The sequence below is a fragment of the Apodemus sylvaticus genome, chromosome 5, assembly GCF_947179515.1.
Source record: "Apodemus sylvaticus chromosome 5, mApoSyl1.1, whole genome shotgun sequence".
Lineage (NCBI taxonomy): Eukaryota > Metazoa > Chordata > Mammalia > Rodentia > Muridae > Apodemus > Apodemus sylvaticus.
In genome coordinates, this window is record NC_067476.1 from 144,269,488 (window position 1) to 144,290,936 (window position 21,449).

At 47.2% G+C, this 21,449-nt stretch overlaps 1 protein-coding gene across 3 annotated transcripts in view; it reads left to right on the forward strand.

The window, feature by feature from the left end:
• Nucleotides 1-305: 305 nt before the first annotated feature.
• Nucleotides 306-21,449, forward strand: part of Dhx35 (DEAH-box helicase 35) — a 59,597-nt gene continuing 38,453 nt past the window's right edge. For 2 of the 3 annotated variants that reach the window (XM_052184167.1, XM_052184168.1), the window contains exons 1-7: nucleotides 306-392; nucleotides 6,638-6,771; nucleotides 11,802-11,894; nucleotides 12,327-12,404; nucleotides 18,686-18,790; nucleotides 20,250-20,311; nucleotides 21,233-21,302. In XM_052184167.1, the coding sequence (XP_052040127.1) occupies nucleotides 353-392; nucleotides 6,638-6,771; nucleotides 11,802-11,894; nucleotides 12,327-12,404; nucleotides 18,686-18,790; nucleotides 20,250-20,311; nucleotides 21,233-21,302 (582 nt within the window). In that variant the 5' untranslated portion in view covers nucleotides 306-352. Of the gene's footprint in view, nucleotides 393-6,637; nucleotides 6,772-11,801; nucleotides 11,895-12,323; nucleotides 12,405-18,665; nucleotides 18,791-20,249; nucleotides 20,312-21,232; nucleotides 21,303-21,449 lie in introns of those variants that run through there. The other variant, XM_052184169.1, reaches the window with a different exon arrangement.

Consider the following 21,449-nt stretch of genomic DNA (forward strand, 5'->3'; position numbering starts at 1 on the left):
CGGTCTCTGCGCACACGCTTACGCTGGTGAGTGACAGCCCGGGAACACAGCAGCGCATTCCTAGAAGTTAGTGGGAACCCAGAGCTTCGGAGGAGCCGGGTAGAGCAGCCAATCCCCGCGCCAATATGGCCGCGCCGCATCACGTGGGCCAAGGAGAGGAACTCAAAGACAAGCCGATGTGAGCTGCGGGTCATGTGACCCACAGTGGGAGTTGCTGGAGGGCGTGGCTTCACTTCACTCCTCCTGCTACGCGGCCCGAGCCCTGGCAGCTCGCGGGCCACGCCCCTTGAGCCCTGAGGGACTCGCGCGGGTCTAGAGGGGCGGAGTCTTCCTCGTGACCTTTCACCCCAGCATGGCTGCGCCCTTGGGACCAGTGAAATTCTGGAAACCCGGTAAGGCAAGGCAGGGAGCCTGGGTAGATGCGGCGATGTGACTTTCGGCCCGGGGACCAGCCCGTCGGCCTGACCGGGGAGGGCTGGGCACCACTGCTCTGCGCGCGTGGATGCTGCAGCCCACGGTGGTCCCGAAGAAGTCAGGGTTCTAACCTGGGCCGAAACTCTAGGTGACCTTGTTCGAGTTTCTTAGCCTCCTCGGCACCTCTTGAGATGTAGAGTCCTGAAGCACCCGCGTCTTGCTGATGCCCTGGGGCTGCTTTGGGGCTCGACAGGCTGTACAGCTCAATGGCTTAGAAGCTTGGATTATGGAGTCAGAATGCTCAGGTTCAAGTCTGCCTCTTTGCCTTGCAGCAGTAGATGGAGGACCTTGAACTATGCGTCCAGTCGCTCTGAGCATTGCTCCCCTCACCTGGGAAGTGTGCAGAATATGAACACCTGACCCGTGGGCGTTGAGTCAGGCGATTGTGGTCCGACTTAGTGGCTCATAAAAGACAAAATGTATTCCAGTGTTTTAGTGTTTGTCTTGCCCACTCTGGATGTTTACCACAAAGTGAACGCCCTCTTTCCTATTGGCTGTTACTCTTCCTGTCTTGTAGGCTAACAAGTCACCTTCACAAAATCCTTTGTCTTTGCATTTTCTCAGGTCAGGTTCATGTTGAATTATGCGTACCCGACTATGCTCCGTACCAGACCATGCTCCATGGAGGATGCTTCCTTTTGTCCATGCCTTTCTTATAAAACAAACCAAAACAGAACAGAACACTGTTTAATAACTGGTGTCAGCCTCTGCACTTACTTTTTCTTACACCTGCACTCCAGAAGAACTGGATGTGTACATTATGTTGTGATGAAGATCATTTGAGACAGGAAAGGCAACAAATAGCAGCTTTTAAAGGGTGTTTTGGCTGGACCCATGTATTAGAGAAATAAATTTACGAAAGTGACACATTTTACAATTTTTTTTTTGTTTTGTTTTTTTTGGGACAGTGTTACTCTGTGTAGCCCTGGCTGTCCTGGAACTCACTCTGTAGACCAGGCTGGCCTCGAACTCAGAAATCCGCCTGCCTCTGCCTTCCAAGTTCTGGAATTAAAGGTGTGTGCTACCACTGCCTGACTCACAATTCTTTTTTTGAAAAATCTGAACTGGTATGGTAGTCCATGGTTGTAATCCCACCACTTGGGAGGCAGAAGCAGGAGGATCTCTTGAGTTTGAGGCCAGTCTGGTCTATATTCCAGAACAACCAGGGCCACAAAGACATACCCTGTCTCTCTAGTTTGTTTGGCTGGTGACACTTTTATGACTCAGCATTTCCAGAGATCAGCTGGTTGTCCATCCTGGTAAGTAATGAGTTACCATTTACTTATCCAAGAGTTTATCAGCAGACCAAGAGTCCAATAGAGGCTTGGATAAATTGTCGGAACTCAGACCAGGGTACCATTTTGGTTAAAGAACCTGGAACTACTCGACAAGTCTTTTCCATTGTTTAGTTCATCTAGTATATTGAGAATACACTTCTGTAGTCAGTCGGGTCATAAACACATGCCTGGGGCTCAGCTCTCAAGATGGACTCTCCCAATGGAGTCTGAAGTTACGTGTCTGTGAGAAGAGATGCTAAGCACGGCAGGGGGGTGCTGATAAGGAAGATGGCCTTGAGTACCAGACTGCAGTGCCTTCCCTGCTGGGTGACTTGTGGAGCCACATAAGCGCTCCGAGTCTCTGCTCCCTTATTGGTAACTTGTCATAATAGGATTGCTGTGAGGATTAAATGAAACAATGCACAAAACACCTGTGGCCCTAGATACACAGTTGTTAAAATCATATAAAAGCATAGGAGAGGGAGGGAAAGCTCAGGGTGAAGAATTGACTGTGTCGGAGAGATGGTAACAGCTTTGGAGTGAACACTGAGGGGTGAAGCAAGTTTGTTATGGCTTGTTTATGGTGAGGTAGGGGATAGCATGTCCCCAAGCCTCCAATACCAATAACGGAGTACTGTATTGGTATTATATGTAGGTATTATATTTTGGGGTGTGGCAGGAGATGGGGCTGGAAAGGTAGGAAGGGACTTCACCTGGAAATGCCTTTCGGGAGTTAAGGAATTTGAGCTTCTGGGCCAGTGAGATGGCTCAGAGGCAAAGGTGCTTTTTGCGAGAGCCTTGTGCCACCGTCATAAGTCATGTGAGGGTGGATGGAGTCACTCTGCAAAGTTGTCCTTTGACCTCCACACGTGCGTGTTCTCTGTCATTCTAAATAAATTAAAAAAAACAAACAAACAAAAAAACCCCTTGGGCTCCATGCTATAACCCCAGCAGTGATGTGGTTAACAAGGCTACTCCTCAGAGAAGTTGCTGCTAAACTCCAGGGTGGGTGTTGAACCTCAGTTCTAGCTAGGGAGCTGACAGGAGGGGCCCATTAGATACTTCAGAGGTAAAGAGAAGAGAAGGTAAAGACAGTGATAATCTTGCATCTGGACAGGGTTGAGCGGGGTCTGGATGAGGTGACTGTACAGGTAAGCGGGTCTGGATGGGGTGATGGCCTCAGTAAGTGGCTTTCAAATTTTGCTGTATTGTTGAATCACTTGGAAAATTAAAAAAAATTCAGTCTTTTTGTTATTGTCAAAAAAATCAGGAGCTAGGTAGCAGTATTTTTAAATATTTGGGGGGCTTCTAGCAGGGGCCTTTTAGACAAACTATATAAGGGGAGGTGTATAATAGACTTATGTGTGGTGTGTACTGGGGAGATATGTGCACTGGGAAGATGTACACTGGAACTTGCATATGCAGTGCCACACTCCACCTGATTGTTATGGTATGGGTTCAGAGTTGCTGGACTTTTTTATTTTATTTATTTTTTATTTTTTATTTTTAAAGACACAGCCTTGCCGGGCAGTGGTGGTGCAGGCCTTTAATCCCAGGCTAGTCTGTCTACAGAGTGAGTTCCAGGACAGCCAGGGCTATACAGAGAAACCCTGTCTCAAAAAGCAAAACAAAACCCCCCAAATAACAACAACAACAAAAAGACACAGTCTTCCTCTTATCCTAGGCAGGCTCTAACCCTGTGATCCTCCTGTGGTAGGCTTCTGAGTAGCTGGGATTACAGACCCTTGGCTAAACTTGGCTCTCAGATGGGACGATTTGGTTGATGTTTTAAATGAAATATTTTTCTGAGTGGAGTGGTTCATGCCTGTATTTCCAACACTTGGGAGGTCTGAGGCAGGAGGATTGAAAGCTCAAGGTTAGCCTGGGCTTTATAGTGAGTTTTAGGCTATCCTAAGCTACACAGCAAGACCCTCTTTAATAAAGACAAAACTAACAAGAAAATCTCCCCATCACAAGTCAACAACGACAATAACCATTTAGTAATAGTGTTATTTATAGTTATAATATATGCATATATATATATGTTATAGTTTAGTCATAGTGTAAATGGAGAGCTTAAATTACTAGTGGGTGATCTCTAACTTGGTAGTGTAGTATACTGATCCTGTGTTATCTGCCTGAGGTTTTCCAGAAAAGAATGTTCACTTTATTCTCTGGCACACACGGATCAGAAGGGCCCTTCCATTTTCATTTTCTCAATAAGTATTTAGTGGTGGCTGTCCTTGTGCCTTTAAAAGCTTTATTGAGTTGCATGAGGATTTCCCCCCACTTGATTCAATGTAAGAATTGTGCTGTAGGGTTGGAGAGACGGCTCGGTGGTCAGAGCATTTGCCGTTGTTGTAGAGAACCCAAGTTTAGTTCCCAGCACCCATGCTGAGTGGCTCACAACTGCTTATGACTTTAGCTCTAGGAAATCCAACACCCCAGAAGGGATTTTGAATTGGGTACTGTTGTCAGCCTTGTTTTACAGACGGGGAAATGAAAGCATTAATGGTTTTCGAAAATTGCAAAAATGCCACTTCCTTAAGCAGGGCGCACACTCCCAATTTAAGAACTGTCATAAACAGAATGGGCTGTGGGCTGTGTGAGCAGCCTGGGGTGCCTCGGCTGAATGAAGCCTTTTGTAAGGAGAAGAAAAGCTCATGCATCCGCACAACAGCTGTTCTTGTAAAAGTTCCTAACAGCTGTAGGTTAGAGATGAGAGAGGCCCGGGAGGGCCATGAACCAGTGTGTGGGAGGGTGCAGAACTCCCAGGAAAGGCGTTCAGATGCTCAGACATAATGGCATAGCTTAAATGTTCTGAGAAGAGGGGTACGCTGAACACAAGCAGGGCAGGAGAGGCTGCAGTGTTGTGCCTTCTGCCATAGTTTGAGTTGGGAAGTGGGATGTAGTGGTGGGCACAGGAGGACATGGCACCCGCTTCCCAGCCCAGGCTTTGGCCCCAGGCCCTGCTGTTTTCTCTGGGTGAGGGAGATTGGCGTTTGGCAGATGCAGCAGTGGCCCCTGTGTTCCTGGAAGTGTCTGCAGCAGGGCTGGGGAGGACCGCTGCTGCTGAGCTAAGAACCTGCCTCCAGGAGTCTGCAGACCCCCCAGCGTCTTCTGTGCAGATGAAGTAGACTCTTGCTTTTTTCCAGAGGGAAGCTCATGCAGGTCTTTAATCCCAGCAATTGAGAGGTAGAGATGGGTGGATCTCTGAGTTCGAGGCCAGCCTGGTCTACAGAGTGAGCTCTAGGACAGCCAGGGCTACACAGAGAAACCCTGTCTTGGAAAAAAACAAAACAAAACAAAACAGAAAACAACCAAACAAAACCCGAAAGATGTATTTTTATTTTATATTTTGAGTGTTTGCTTGCATGTGTATATGTGCACTTTGCATATGTATATGTGCACTTTGCATGTGTATATGTGCACTTTGCATGTGTATATGTGCACTTTGCATGTGTATATGTGCACTTTGCATGTGCTTAGTCCTCATGGAGCCAGAAGAGGGCATTAGACCCTCTGGAACTGGAGTTAATGGACAGAGTCACCTCGTGTGTGCTAGGAACTCAACCCAGATCCTCTGTAGGAGAAGCGACTGCTTTTAGCCACTGAGATCTCTCTCCAGCCCATTGCTATCTTTTAATTAATTAATTTTTCAAAGAGTATTATTCCTATGCATGAGCTTTGACTGCATGTGTTTCTGTGCACCACATACGTGCCTGGTGTCAGATCCTGTGGAACTGGAGTTACAGATGGTTGTGAGCCACCATGTGGGTACTGGAAGAGGAGCAAGTCCTCTTTACCACTGAGCCATCTCCCCAGCCGTCCTTGGGTCACAGAGACAAGTTGGCCTGAGAAGAAGGAAAAGCTGGTCATATGGGACCATACTTCTCTCTCATGGGATCTGCCTTCTTGACTTGTCATTGTTCTGAGCAAGGTGCTGTGGCCGTCTGCGTTTTAATCTGCCCTGCAGTATTTCCTGGACTGCCATTTCCCATGTAACTACCCTAGTTGTGGGCAGTTGGATCAGGGCAGGCCTTCCATCTAAGGGGGATGCGAGTCCCCGATGGTCCAATATAAAGACCCTCCTCACTGCCACACACAGCACACCCCTGGAGCTCCAAGTCCCGCTCATTTCACTCCCGTGGCATTTCCCTGTCTTTCGGATTATACCAAGTTAGTGGGAGGCCGCACGTGAGAGGCAGCGAATCCATGGGGGTCAGTCTGCGTCTGTGCAGCCCGGGGCTGGATACGTGAGAGGCACTGAATTCAAGAGGGTCAGTCTGCATCTGTGCAGCCCGGGGCTGGGTTCTAGTGCTTAGAGCAGAGCTTGCATGAAGCATTTGCAATCTGTCTTGTTCGTGGGTGCTTGCATAGCTGACAGGCAGGTGCGGACTGAACTCTGGGCCATCATCAGCCTGCGGAGAAACCACCCCTCGGCCTGAAGGCTCCGAACGTGTGGAGGTGCAAAGGTGAGCAAGGCGGGGAGTGGCAGCCTAAGCTCCAGGCTCCAGTCCTGTCTGAGTCTTGCTGACTGGTTGACAGGCTTTGTCTTCTGCAGATCCCACTGGGCTTCCTTCACTCTGTTTAGAATGGTAGGACACAGTTGTAGATGGCCCAGTAGGACCGCCCTGCCTGCCCTTTGTTCTGGACTCTGCACTGGAGCTTGCAGGGAGGACTCTTTCGTGGTCTGTCAGACCCCTCTCTAGTTTGTTGTTTGTTTGTTTGTTTGTTTGTTTAACCTTTAAAACTACAACGTTTTATAAATTTGAAATCAAAAGCATTGTTCCCTTTGTATATCTGTCTTTGAAAATGTATAACTTTTACACTCTTTTCTGTTTAACATACCAGAATCTGAAAGACATTTTTTTTTTCTGCTGCAGGTACAGAAGGGCCAGGTGTCAGCATTTCTGAAGAAAGACAAAGTGTCGCCGAGAACTCAGGGACAACCATCATTTACAATCCCTACGCTGCCCTGTCCATAGAGCAGCAGCGACAGAAGCTGCCCGTGTTCAAGGTACGGCGTGCCTATGGCCCGCCATGAGCTTGGCACTGAAGGGACTGTCACTGAATGGCTCTGTAATTTATAGTGTTACAGGGGCCCTTCCCCATTTTAGTGTGTGTGTGTGTGTGTGTTGGGAGAGGCAGAGGGGAAGAGATGTAGACAGAGTACACACCCCCTTTAAGACTGGGAAGTCGTGAACGTTCCTTTTTAGATCTTGTGTATTAGGGAATGGGAAGGATCGGGAAGGCATTTCTTTTCCTTTTCGTTGCTTTTAATTATGAACAATTTCCGATGCAGAAGATGACACAGTAACACAGTGAGCTTCTGCGTCAACATGTTATCAACATATGGCCAGTTTTTGCTTCATTTTAAAAGATGTATTTAGCAGAGTAAATTGGTAATTTAAGAGCCTGTCTTTGGAAGAGATCGTTTGGTACTCTTTCTCCTCAATGAGAGAGACAGTGTTGGGATTCATGGGATTCCCAGACTCTTCTCATTATGAGTGCAGTTGAGATGGCGAGGACTCAGCTTGCTGGAGGTCAGTGCATGAACTGGAGCATGTTCAGAACCTCTCTGTTCTCACCGAAGTCCTTCAGGACCACGGACACTGTTGACGGATCTGTTGGCAGCGTCACATGGGGGTGGGGGGCCCTTGCAGTCAGAAAGTAGACTCACAGGTGGCTAAATGTTCGTGAATACTGATTTCAGCCTCTGGAGCATCTGAGGTTTGACTTTTGCCTCTATGCGGTGTCTCTGGAATGACTTGTGCGGGCAGGGACAGCAGCGTGTGTGCTGGTCTTTCTGCTGGACAGAGCTGTGTGGAAGATGACAAGGTTTGGTTGGTTTCTTTCTCTCTCTCTCCTTCCTGCTTGCTTGCTTGCTTTCTTTCTTTCTTTCTTTCTTTCTTTCTTTCTTTCTTTCTTTCTTTCTTTCTTTCTCTCTCTCTCTCTCTCTCTCTCTCTCTCTTTCTTTTCTTTCTTTCTTTCTTTCTTTTGTGGTGCTGAGGATTTAATCTGAGATGTGCCATGAAGTGTTTTAACCCTGAGCTGTGTCATATTCCTAGCACTTCTTTTATTTTTTATTTTGAGACAGGGTCTTGCCAAATTGCTCAGGCTGGCCTTGAACTGACTGTGTAGTCCAGGCTGGCCTTGAACTGACTGTGTAGTCCAGGCTGGCCTTGAACTGACTGTGTAGTCCAGGCTGGCCTTGAACTGACTGTGTAGTCCAGGCTGGCCTTGGACTTGTGATTTTCTTGCCTCAGTCTCCTGAGTTGTTGTGCTACCATCCCCACTAAGTCTTGGGTTCCTTTCACTTAGACACTGCCAGTGACACCCTTCTACTGATGTGTTCTTTCTCCACATAGATGTGGCACAGCAGTCTTCTTAATTTAGCTAAGTTGCCTTGGTTGGAGTTTCAGGTGACCTTAAACATTTTAGTTGACCTAATAGTGTCTGGGCTTTTTCCTCAGGTGCCTGGAGTTATCCCTTGTATGTGACTGGGATATTTGGGTGGGACCCTGAGGACATGAGATGACCATTGCCTCCTCGACACTGAGGGGCACCAGTTTTGAGTCACGATGAAGTGTTTGATCCCTGTTTGATCAGTCACGTGCTTGGTGACCTTGCCTCACCCTTGTAAGCTTCCATTTCCTTATCTGTGATGTGGGTTAACAGCACAGGCCTTGTAGGATTGGTATGAGGCCTGGATGAGGTCACCTGTGTGCTGTTTATAGGGTGGCCGAACTGCCCAAGTACAAGGAAGTGGTTGTTTACTGAGTATGTAGATGTGGCCTTTCTGCACTGCCTAACATTTTCTAACTGTCGCATAAGTGAGATGAAACCTAAATAAAGACAAGTCGGGCCTATGAGAAGTGAAGAGATCGAAGGCACACATTGCTGAGGGCACACATTACTGAGTGCATACATTACTGAGGGCACACATTGCTGAAGGCACACATTACTGAGGGCACACATTGCTGAAGGCATACATTACTGAAGGTACACATTGCTGAGGGCACACATTGCTGAGGGCACACATTGCTGAGGGCACACATTGCTGAGGGCACACATTGCTGAGGGCACACATTACTGAAGGCACACATTGCTGAGGGCACACATTGCTGAGGGCACACATTACTGAGGGCACACATTGCTGAGGGCACACATTACTGAGGGCACACATTACTGAGGGCACACATTGCTGAGGGCACACATTGCTGAGGGCACACATTGCTGAGGGCACACATTGCTGAGGGCACACATTGCTGAGGGCACACATTGCTGAAGGCACACATTACTGAGGGCACACATTACTGAGGGCACACATTACTGAAGGCACACATTACTGAGGGCACACATACTGAAGGCACACATTGCTGAGGGCACACATTGCTGAGGGCACATTACTGAGGGCACACATTACTGAAGGCACACATTGCTGAGGGCACACATTACTGAGGGCATACATTACTGAGGGCACACATTACTGAGGGCACACATTACTGAGGGCACACATTGCTGAGGGCACACATTACTGAGGGCACACATTACTGAGGGCACACATTACTGAGGGCACACATTACTGAAGGCACACATTGCTGAGGGCACACATTACTGAGGGCACACATTGCTGAGGGCACACATTACTGAGGGCACACATTACTGAGGGCACACATTACTGAAGGCACACATTGCTGAGGGCACATATTGCTGAGGGCACACATTACTGAAGGCATTACTGAGGGCACACATTGCTGAGGGGAAGCTAAGCTGAGCCCGCATGCTGTTGGAGTCTTGAAAGATGTGAAGATGGATGTAGCCAGGGAGGAGGGCAGTGTCGCTCTCACCCTCCTCCTGTTTGGACCAAATGTAAAGGGAGCTTTAGGAAGCTCATAGTGGAGCCTAGCCAGACATGGCAGCATCCTGGCCTTGACCCCAGCCTTTCCAGCCACAACGGGCAGGAGCTGACTGAAGAAGCACTCATCTTTCCTCAGCCCATTTCCAAGGCAGCCTCCCTTGACTTCCCTCTGAGCTCTTCCCTCTGGGGTATGGACACTGCTGTGAAAGGCGTCTGTGCCTGCCAGCCCCTGTCTGACGTGTACTCCTGTCGCCATGCATTCCCAGGTTCACAAGGCCTGGTGGCAGTATCTCCTGTCTCCCCATCTCCATGCCAGCTGTCTCCTTGTCCTGTCTGGCCGTGTTAGGCTAAAGCACATGAAGCTCCCTGTCCAGATCATCCCGTGTGTGTTGCCTGGTTTTCCACAAATGCAGCACCCGCTGGAGCCTCCTAGGTCAAGTGCTATTCCTCTCTGAACTCAATGGCAAACCAAACCTGAACCAGTGGCCTCCCAGTCATCTTCCGTCCCTCAGTCCTTCCTGCCTTAGCCTCCGGGTGTTGGGATTAGAGGAGTGTGCCACCACACCTCGACTCACTGGCTCTTCAGGTGTTGGGGTTGTACGAGTGTGCCACCATTCCTGGACTCACTGGCTCTTCAGGTGTTGGGGTTGTAGGTCTGTGCCACCACACCTGGACTCGCTGGCTCTTCATAGATCCTCTCCAACAGTGTATGCTACTTTCTTTCTCCCTCCCTCCCTCCCTCCCTCCCTCCCTCCCTCCCTCCCTCCCTCCCTCCCTCCCTCCCTCCCTCCCTCCCTCTCTCTCTCTCTCTCTCTCTCTCTCTCTCTCTCTCTCTCTCTCTTTCTTTCTTTCTTTCTTTCTTTCTTTCTTTCTTTCTTTCTTTCTTTTTTGAGACAAGGTTTCTCTGTGTAGCCCTGGTCATTCTGGAACTCTCCTTGTAGACCAGACTGGCCTCCAAACTCAGAAATCTACCTGCCTCTGCTTCCTGAGTGCTGGGATTAAAGGCATGTACCACCACCACCAGGCTTAATTTTCCTCCTCTTCCTTCATTCGTATTTTATTTATGTGTTCATTTGTATGAATGCAGGCTCCTGTGTTCTACCTGGCTCGACTGTTTAGAAACTTGGATGGTAGAGCTAAGGAGCCTTCATTATTAACAAATGATCTTCGAAGACTTTCCTGCTAAGGCCTAAGGATTGCATATCTCCATCCAGTATAACATATTCAGAAGCCATGAATAACCAGGACTTTTGCTAGCTGGAGCTGCCAGCATCCCAGCTCTTATCCCTACCAGGTGCCTCCCCGGTTCCACAATAGACAGCCTCATTCCAGGTTCAGTAAGGGACCTTGTCTCAAGGGAATAAGGTACAGAGTGATAGAGCAGGAAACCCTTTTGCACATGTGTAGAGATTGTGAGCGAGCGCGCGCATGCGCGCGCGCGTGCACATACACACATACACTCACGCATGCACGCACGCACACCGCCACAAGTGCATACACTGTGTGACATCACTCACACTAGTCTGTTCCTTGCTTTCTTTTCTTAGTGTATCTTATGACCATCCGTTCTTTTAAATGATCATGATTTGTTTCGTTTACTCGCACACTTATTGTGATGAACATTTAGGCTGTTGGATTTTTTTTTTGTGTGCGGTGATTTTTTTGTTTGTTTGTTTGCTTGTTTGTTTGTTTCTTTTTTAAGCCAGGGTCTCATGTAGCCTAGGCTGGCGTTGAATTTGTGATGTAGTTGAAAATTACCTTCAATTACTGATTCTCATGTCTCTACTTTGTAAGTGCTGGGATTACAAGTGTACACCCTCATGTTTGGTTTTTAAATATGCATGCGTGTGTGTGTGTGTGTGTGTGTGTGCATATATTGATATGCCTACAGCATTACTACTTGTATTTTGCTGTGTGAGTATATTCGTATGCCTGAAGTATTACTTCTTATAGGTAAAAGTCTGTAATTGGAAAATTGCGGGTTCACATGTTCTATAGGTGTTCCATACACATGTTGGCTCATGCTGACACCATGACACCATGGCACCTGAGAGTTGGAACCACATTTTGATAGTTTTTTTTTTTTTTTAAATTTCCTTTCTTCTGGGAACAATTTAAGTATGTTTTCTTGGGTCTTTTGAGACAAGATATGGTTGATTACAATGTCATTTTCTTACCCCCCCCAGCTTAGGAACCACATTTTGTACTTGGTAGAAAACTATCAGACTGTGGTGATTGTTGGAGAAACAGGATGTGGGAAGAGCACACAGATTCCACAGGTGAGTGTGTGCTAATGTTCTGTATGAAGATTTCAGGTTGGAGGACTTTGTGGCTTGGGGATGGTCACTACTGTGATCAAGGTCTCCTCTCAAGAATTACTCATTTCAGATACTTTTGTTAAACCTTTGAACTAATGATTTTTTAACTAATAGTAAAGTTAATAGTTGTTTTCAATTTATTATATTTCCCAAATAGGGAGTCTTCATGCTTGATCTGTCTCTTGGTTCTTCTGTCAGATTCGATGTGCATGTAACTTCCTAACATTACCAAGCCTGAGATCTGTCATCTGTCAAATAATTTGTCCAGTTATGCCTCAATATTCCCATGTTGTTTCCTTTCTTGGTGACTTAGCACAGTGCAGGGTCACCTGGAGGGAGGGTTGTTTAGAACGGTGGCATCATATAGGAATCCGGCTGTGGGTCTACTTGCAGTACCTGGCAGAAGCTGGCTGGACAGCGGAAGGCCGAGTGGTTGGAGTGACCCAGCCTCGCAGAGTGGCTGCTGTGACGGTAAGTTTCTCTTTGTACTGTAGATTCTGCCTACCCTTTCTGTTTCCTTGATTGGTTCATTCTTACTTCTTCAAATAATACAAAGTAGTAGAAGTTACTTCTTAAGAATTTAGCTTAAGAGCTATGATTGGGAATTTTGCAGAATTGATAGCTGCTGTTGTGAACCTTCTAGTGACGTGCTTAGGGATGAAGAGTAATATTTGTTTGAAGCCCAGATCTGTGGGCAGGAGCAGTTTGGATGCTTGCAAGTGCCACTTCACGTTTTTCTCCACGGTAAGGGGGAGTGGTCAGAAAAACGGCTGCAGGCAGGGCAGGGAGGCTGTTCTAAGTCTGAGGTTATGACCATGTTTAAGTGTACTAACTACAGTGAGAGGGAGAACAGAAATGAGGGAGTGAAATGGGGCAACTCTGGACCTACAGAAACATTTTTCACCACAAGAGAATTTATTAAAGCTTGAAAACAGAAAAACAAAATGGCAGAAAGGCTTCAGAATGTTTTCACAGTGATTTTCCTCTCTTTTCTTTGTGAGACAGGGTCTCATGTAGCTGAAGCTAGCCTCGAACTCTAGCCTCGAACTCAAAGCAGTCCTTCTGCCTAGCTACCCCAGATACTAGAAGTGGTGGTGTGTGCCTTAAGTGTCAGCACTCAGGAACAGAGGCAGGTGGATTGCTCTGAGCCTCAGGCCAGCCTGATCTATATTGCTAGTTCCAGACCAGCCAAGGACACATAGTGATACCCTGTGTCAAAAACAAAAGCAAAACCACTACCAACAGAACAGGCAAATGCACCTGGCCTGTTGTTGAGGTCTGTGCTCTGAGAGGAGATGGCTCTCTGCCTCTCTTCCTTCATCAATACAGCACCATGATTTTCATTTTAGGGTTCAAAACATTTTAAAAATTTTATTAAGATTTTACGTGTTAAAATTATTTTTTGTGTATGGGTGTCTTTCCTGAGGGATGCCAGTGCACTGTGTTCAAGCAGTGTGCGCAGAGGCTGGGAGAAGGCATCAGGTCCCCTGGGACTAGATTTACAGGTGGTTGTGAGTCACCATGTGGGTGCTGAGGATTGAACCCAGGTCATCAGTGCTCTTAACCGCCGAGCCGTCTGTCCTGCCACACATTCAGTATTTTTTTTTTTTAAAGACATGTTTGAGAATGTTTGAATGTGGTCTTCATATACCATTCTTTTCTGTCTTTCCTTTCCTATTCTCCTTCACTCCCCGCACCTTCTTGGTGTCTGCGGTGGAGGTGGAGCCCAGGGCCTGCTCGCTCTGCAAGCACTCTGCTGGAGCTGCATGCCCAGACCCCGTGTGAGCCTCACACTTTTGTTTCCTGGAGTTGTAGACTCTGCTCCTTTGTCCTTTGGTTCTGAGGTCCAGTAGGGTGTTGCCCGCCCCCCCCCCCCCCCCCATGTCTTCCTGGCTGTTTTGCCTACACGAATGGCTTCCTTTTCAAAACCATATGACTTATTTTCCTCAAGGTGGATAAACTCCTGCTCTCTATGTTCTATTATGGAGTACTGTTTTCTAAGTGTTTTATTTCTTTTCTGAGTGCACTGTGTAAATGTATCCTTTGTTTTGGTGTTGATAGGTGTGTCTTCTTCTCTAGGACTTCTTGTAGATTACAGTGTTGGTGTTTGTTTGTTGGTTTTAGGGCTGTTGGTTCGTGCAGAGCCTGGTGCTGCTGGGCCAGTGCTGTGGCAGGCCCCTGCTCCAAGTCTGCTGGTTATTGTTAGTCATGTTTATTCCAGTTGATTCCTTCTCTTTTTACCTGAGTCTTTGAATCTTTTTAGTATAGAAATAAATATTTAGAATGAGAGATTATACAGTTTGTTACAAATACTAAAAGCAGGTAATACCATAAACATGAAAAACACCCAGAGAAGTAGCATGTTTTTATCAGTGAGGTCTGCCGTGTGGACAGGCACGTGGATACACTTTCCTCCCTGAGTTTTGGTTGCCTTCCACTGACGGCCCGTGCACACAGCAGCGATTTCCTGTTATTCCTCGTGGGGAAAGGGCAGCCTCTCAGCCTTTCTCCTCTGTGCACGTTCAGTACACTTATGTTTTGTTTTTGATGCTAGAAGGGTTGGTTTTTTTTTGTTTGTTTGTTTGTTTTTTGTTTGCTTGTTTGTTTTTTTTTGGCTTGTAACTAAACATCTGTTTAGTTACTTGGCAAAATATCTGAGATCACTGCTAATTTTGGGAAAACCTTGAATCTTCTTGCTGTGTGTACATGGGTCTAGACCACCCCTGAAGCCTGGCTCCACCCTGCGTACCTGAGACTGGCTTCTCCCTGGCTTGCCCTCGACTTTGCTGATTTAGTTCAACTTGATCTAGTTGCAGCTTAATGGTGCTTCGACAGTAGCTCTCTGTGGCTGAATGCTGCCTCCTGACTTCAGGTTATGCTGAGGCATTTAGACTTTCAGACAAGGTCAAGTCACTCTGGCTGGCCTTATCCCTCTTGATACTCCTGCTTCTACTTCTAAAATGCTGGGCTTACAAGGGGGACTGGGAGAGGGGAGGAGGGAGGGAGGGAGGGAGGGAGAGAGAGAGACAGAGAGAGACAGAGAGAGAGAGAGACAGAGAAACTATAAAAAAGAGACTAGGAGACTTGGAATCCGCGGTGAGTTAACTTTTTATGTCACTGAAAGATGACTTAGCTAAAAATTGGAGCAGTTTTCCCTGTGTGTGGTTTGAAATCCCAGCTCTTGGTCAGTTTTCATTTTAGCTCCAAGTTTGTAGCTACAGAGAACATCTCGTGCAATTGCAAGCTTTCTCTTGATAGAATGAAGAATGCTTCAATTAACCATGAGCAACAACATGCTGCCACAGTCAAAAGGCTGAGTCTCAGAGTGTGCTGTGCACACAGACTGAGCCCAAGAACAGACTCTAGAAGTTGTGCCAGATCTCTGTGAGAGGCAGTTAGTTAGGAGGTCACTGGTCTCACCAGTCCAGGTTTAACCTCCAGACCAGGCCCTCCTCCATCTCAGATTCGGGACCATAGTACCCATGCGTTTGTAGATGTGAGAATGTCTTGCTGTATCTCGCCCGCTGTGTTGCACAGGATCTCAGGTCTAACTTGCCGTGGAGCAGTGGCTTGCTACCTGGGATTGGTTGGGTTTGATGCACTTGTGGAGAAGGCAATGTAAGCAGCAGAGGGAAAAGTTTATTAAGGCAACAGAGTGTTGGCAGGGTGACTCAGCAGGGAAGGAGCTTGTTGCCAAGTCTGATGATCTGAGCTTGAGTGCTAGGACACATACGGTGGAGGAAGAGAACTGTCTCCCACAAGTTGTTCTCTGACCCTCAAAGGACACACACACATGCCTACACGTCCACACGTACTTACAATAAATAGATATAGATAAATAAACAAAGCCAACAAAATACAACCCTGTGTGATTATAAATGGTGGAACAAAAATGGTTGAGAATAAATCTTATTATGTACATAGCTAATGTATCTATGTATTTATTTGAAGATGAGAAGCCTGTGCCCACAGCCCAGCCTGGTCTGGAACTGGCAGACTGCCCGCTTCAGACTCCTGGGTGCTGGCATTATAATGTGTGCCACTACACTTCATTAAAATCTTAAGAACACTTTTCATTATTTTTAGTTGTGTGTGTATGTGTACATGTGTGAGCGCTGGTGCCCATGGAGGCCAGACACCTTTCTCTCCTTGGAGCTAGAGTTAGAGGCCGTTGGGAGCCCCTGAATGTGCTGCTGGAACCAACCTTTCGTCCTTTGCAAGAGCAGTGTATGCTCTTAATGACCAAGCCATGTCTCCAGTGCAAACACACAAGCACACACGCACACAGCCACGGTTTCTATGTGCATATTTATACAAATAGTGAGATAGCAAGAGTTGGGTTCCGTTCCCACCCACCAAATGGTTGTTTTGAGTGAGGCGGTTGCCTCATTCCTTCTCACTCCTCCCAGCCCGTTTCCCTGCAGGCTCCCGGTATCTCCATGCAGATCCTCTGTGCCTTTTTCTGAGATGAGGAGGGTTCGCTCAGAACAACCATGATAGCTAAGCCTCCTGGGAAACGCTGGGCATGGAGAGATCCACCCTCCAGAGGCAGAGCTGAGCAGGGTGCGCCTCTGCTTTCATAAGACGTTTTGAAACTCCAGTGGTATGAACTGGCTGTTCGATGACTGATTCCGTGTGGATCTCGTCAGATCTATAATTTCAAGTCACTGGGTGGGGCCACTTCTGATCTTCACGTGCTTGTGGGTTTCTTACGCATCGATGGCAGGTAGCAGTGCCAGGTGGCGCTTGGGGACAGCTGGGTTCAGGGGGTCTCTGTGCTTCTGAGACTGGGCTGCCTCAGGTCCCTCCTGCAGTCCAGACTCAAACTAGAGGCTGGGGCTTGGGCTGCCGGCTGGAGGAGAGTAGCACACGCCTGCTCCCTCCGCCTGGGTGCGCCGAGGCCCGTGGCTTAGCTTTGATCTTTTTAGTCAGGTAGTGTAAATAGCAAATGTGGAACTTCCTTTGAAAAAAACAACTAGTAAGTGCCCCTTTACACTGGTTTGTGCTTTGAGGTTGTGCCCTTGAGTTCTTTCCTCTCCAAGTAGCTGGATTTACAGGCATGTGCCACTGCCTGGCCTTTATTTCAGATATTTTTTATTAGTTTGTAAACTTTGAGTGGTCTTTTTGAGATAGTTTATGGATCTAGCTAGATGAATTTTTTTTTTTTTTTTTTACTTCTCTACATTCTCTGTGTGTGTGTGTTGAGGCTAGAAGACAACCACAGGTGTCATTTCTCAGGTGCCACCTTGTCCTTTGGAGACAGCGTCTGTCCTTGGCCCGGAGCTCACTGGGAGGTCAGCCTTAGGAATCTACTGGCCTCCCAATTTGGGATATTAATATCATGTCTCCACTCCAGGCTTTGTATGTGGGTGAACTCGGGTCCTTATGCCTCCAAGGCTATCACCAGGCCATCTCCTCAGCATCACCTCTCCCTTTTAAGATAGTCTTGCTGTGTTTCCCAGGCTAGCATTGAACCTTGGATTCTCCTGCCTCTGCTTCCCAGAGCCTGAGGTTAAGCATGTGCCACAGACCTTCCTACACTGCCCTTTCATTTGCCGTGTGCCCAGGGCAGTCCTCATGCTCTCCTGCTTTGTCTTCCCTCTTATTCTGTTATGGCCTGTGCATTCTCCATTAGTCTTTAAAGACACTGGTCTGTCCTTTTTCAAAACCAAGTTCTTATCTGCATTGGCTTTTAGGAGTGTTGGTAACTGGAACATGTTTGAGAGTTGAGTTAGGCCTTTGGAATGTGTTGGCCTCCAAAGAGAGGATGGACTTGGCCCACTCCTGTTCATTCATCCTGCTCTCCTGTCTTCTAGTTCAGTCTTATTTTAAGGCGTGTGAACATGAAAAGTTGCCCATTGTTGTGTGGTCTAGGAGTGGGGGATACTCATTGTTTCCTTTCCGTCCCTTCTCTGGTACCAGATTTAGAGCTGAATTCTCCTCCCCCCCTTTCCTCTTCTTTCTTTTTCTTCCTCCTTTGTCCTGTTTTCTCCTCCCCTTTATGAGGATCAGGACTCCGACCTTTTGCAAGTGTGAAACCACCAAGCTGGCTCTAGATTTGAATCCATGGCTTATCTGAAAAGACTGGAGTTTTAATTTTTCATATTGGCATATATCTTTTGAATTTTACATACAGTTTCTCTGTCTGTCTGTCTATCTCTCTTTCTCTTTTCCTTTTTTCCTCTGGTGCTGGTCATTTCATCTGGGGCAGGTAAACACTGTACACATAGTAGGTACACATGGTAGGTATGTACACATGGTAGGTATACACGGTAGGTACACGTGGCAGGTTCACATGGTAGGTGAGCACTTTACTCCTGAACTACACCCACAACTCAGTTTCCACAATATTGATCTGTAAAATCATTGTGTGAGTTTTCTTTTATTTTGTATGGTTTTTTAAATTTTATTTTTATTTTTTATTATGAGACAGGTCTCACTGTGTTCCTTGGCTAGCCTAGGTCTGGTATGTAGGCCCGTCTGGCTTCATACTCACAGAGACCCTCCTGCCTGGGGTTAGAGGCCTTCACCACGATGCTTGGCTCTTGTTTACTGCTTTAAATTGTCTCAAGACCATGGAGAGTGGAGAGATGTGTCGTTTGATCAGTCAGTATTCACTGCTCTCTAATGCCCTGCCTCTTTTAGTCTCATCATTCACGTACTATTTAATATGACCTTTGAATTTCCTGTAGCGTGTGCTCTGTGCAGTAATTAGTGTGTCTCTATTTTCAGCATGATCTTTCTTCCCAAAGGTTGCAGGGAGAGTAGCTGATGAAAGGGGTGCAGTGCTGGGCCACGAGGTGGGCTACTGCATCCGCTTCGATGACTGCACCGACCCTCTGGCAACCAGAATTAAGGTGAAGTGCTCAGAGTGACTTCTAGGGTGGATGAGGGAGGGGGGACTACTTGGGAGTAAGGTCCCCTGGGACATTGGTCTTCTGTGAATTGTTTGAATGAGTCCTTGAGTGTTAGCACAGACAAGAACACAGAAGTAAGATTTGTCCCTTGTCTTCAGCTGAGGAGGCTCGGGAGGTTAGTGGCTCACCCTTTATGTGTTCACTGGTGATGGGGTGAGGATGCAGATACAGACACAAAGCTGTGCAGACAAACTCCGGGGAGCTGGTGTGAACTGTCCAGAGTGGGATTCCTGGTGCCCGAATAGTTAGAACTCTCTAAGTGATGGATTCTGTCTCAGCCATACTTAGTACCTAGTAATAAAGTCATTAGCATGGTGGTAATTGGTGGTAATCAGTTCAGCAGAGCCTCCTGCTCGCCACTGTGCTAGAACCACTGTTGAATGCTGCAGTAGAGCCGGGAGCAGGGTGCTCTCTCTGATGAGATGGAGCGAGGCCTTAGACCCAGGTGCCTTCCAGACTGGAACATGGGAATTACAGACGATCTAAGTGAACACTGGAGCCATTTGTAAGAAAATGGACCTTGGTCTAGTTAGGGTTTCTCTTGAGATAAAACCATGACTAAAAGCAACTTGGGGAGAAAGGGGTTTGTGTCAGCTTCCTGCTTGTAGTCCATCATCCAGGGAAGTCAGGAGCGGCACAAGGCAGGAGCTAAAGCAGAGGCCGTGGAGGAACGCTGCTTACTGGCTTGCTCAGCCACTTCCTTACACACTCAGGGGTAACGTGTTCAGGGGTGCCAGTGCCCACAGTGAGCTGGGCCCTTCCCCATCAGTCTTCAGTCAAGAAAATGCCCACATACTTACCCACTGGCCAACCTGGTGAGGGAATTTTCCCCGTTGAGCGAGGTCCTCTTCCTAGATGGCTCTAGTGTGTGTCAGGCTGATATAAAACTAATCAACATAGACCTTGTTTTCCCAATTTTTGTTATTCCATGTTGTCAGGTAAAGGGATCATGTGTTTATGCCTTATTTGTATGTAACCAGTTAACACTGGGTGGGTAATGTAGACTATTTTTGGCTCCATGAGAAGTTCTGTCTGCTAAGACTCATTGTAGAACTTTTCACTTTTGCTTTTGTGGGTGATAGCAGTTGGTACCAGGGCTAAGCAAACTATCTTAGAAACACAGACCCCCAGCTCATTAACATAGTAAATGATGGTAAACGCAGACTCAGTGTTGACTGTACTCTGGCCGTTGATGCTCATTAACATTAGCAACTAGGTCAGGAAACAGATGGTGTGGAAGGGTCTGCAGCCCATGTGGGATCTGTCTGTCTGTCTGTTTGTCAACAGTTCCATTCACCGTGCTGTCTGGGATTTCTCTTACATGTGAACAGAGATTACACTTGAACTTGAACCATCAATGTAATTTCATTTCTCTATCTTTGTGTGTTTATTTTTTTAGTTCCTTACAGATGGCATGCTGGTCAGAGAAATGATGGTTGATCCATTGTTAACAAAATATAGGTAAGCATGAGCTCCTGTGCTTCCCTAATGTTTGCAGAATGCACTTGTGCACTGGGAATCAGATGGGTTAGCAGCTGAGATCCGGGTCTGCTCAGCTGCCCTCAGCTGTCTTCTTTGCTGGTGGTGGCTCTTCCTGCCCTTGGTGGTAGAGGTGCCTCCTATTGGCAGCCACAGTGAGTACATTAAGCAGACACACACCGCTGTGAACAAGCAGGCCCGTGCGCATCTGTCACTAGAGCACCTGCCGCCTTGTCTTTGTTCATCTTGCCTTTGACACGCTCCGGGAACTGTAGTAACTGCAGGACCACAACCCGCAGAGGTGTGACTAGCCAGCGTTGGGACCCTCCCACCCTCCTTTTCATTTTGCAAAGCTGGGGAGAGAACTTGGGGTCTCACACATGTTAGGCAAGGGTCCCACTTCTGCCCTCTGGAGAGTGTTCTGTTGAATGCCATACACAAAGTCCAGATGAGGGCTGAGCTCTGCCTCCCTCTTAGTGTCTTTCCATCACCGGGAACACTAGGGTCCCCCACAGCTGTGGTCCCACTCCTCCCTGCCTGGCACATGTGTTCCACAGCTGTCTTCTGCCTTTGGCTTAACAGTGTTGAGGTACCTGGGCTTTGTTATCAGTGTGTTCTGTGAGGTGGTAGATCATACAGACCAGCTAGACCCAGCTGTTAAATTCTGCTGGAATCCTGGGCAGGGAGTGAAGCTCTTTGCAAATAGTGTGCTGTCATTAGTCTCACTAAGGTTGTTAAAATCTCATTTCTACTGTAGGCATGACACCATCAGCAGAGAGTGACTTGGGTTTTCTCTTAATTCGATGTCATTGCATGAGGGCTGAGTACCCAGAGTCTCTGTGGTGGTTGGGGTGGAATTGTGTGGGGTTTCATGCTCACTGAGAACATCTCTTTGGTTCTTAGTGTCATCATGCTGGACGAAGCCCATGAGAGGACCCTGTACACAGACATCGCCATCGGCTTGCTGAAGAAGGTGTGACTCCAGCACTAGCATTCTGATTTCTAAGTTTTTGCATTGTTGCCTGGCTAGGAAAGTAATTACAGCAATATACAAAACCAGCAAATACAAAGTGAAAGAAATTATCCCATTATCCTACTCAGTCACAGAAAACCACGAGTC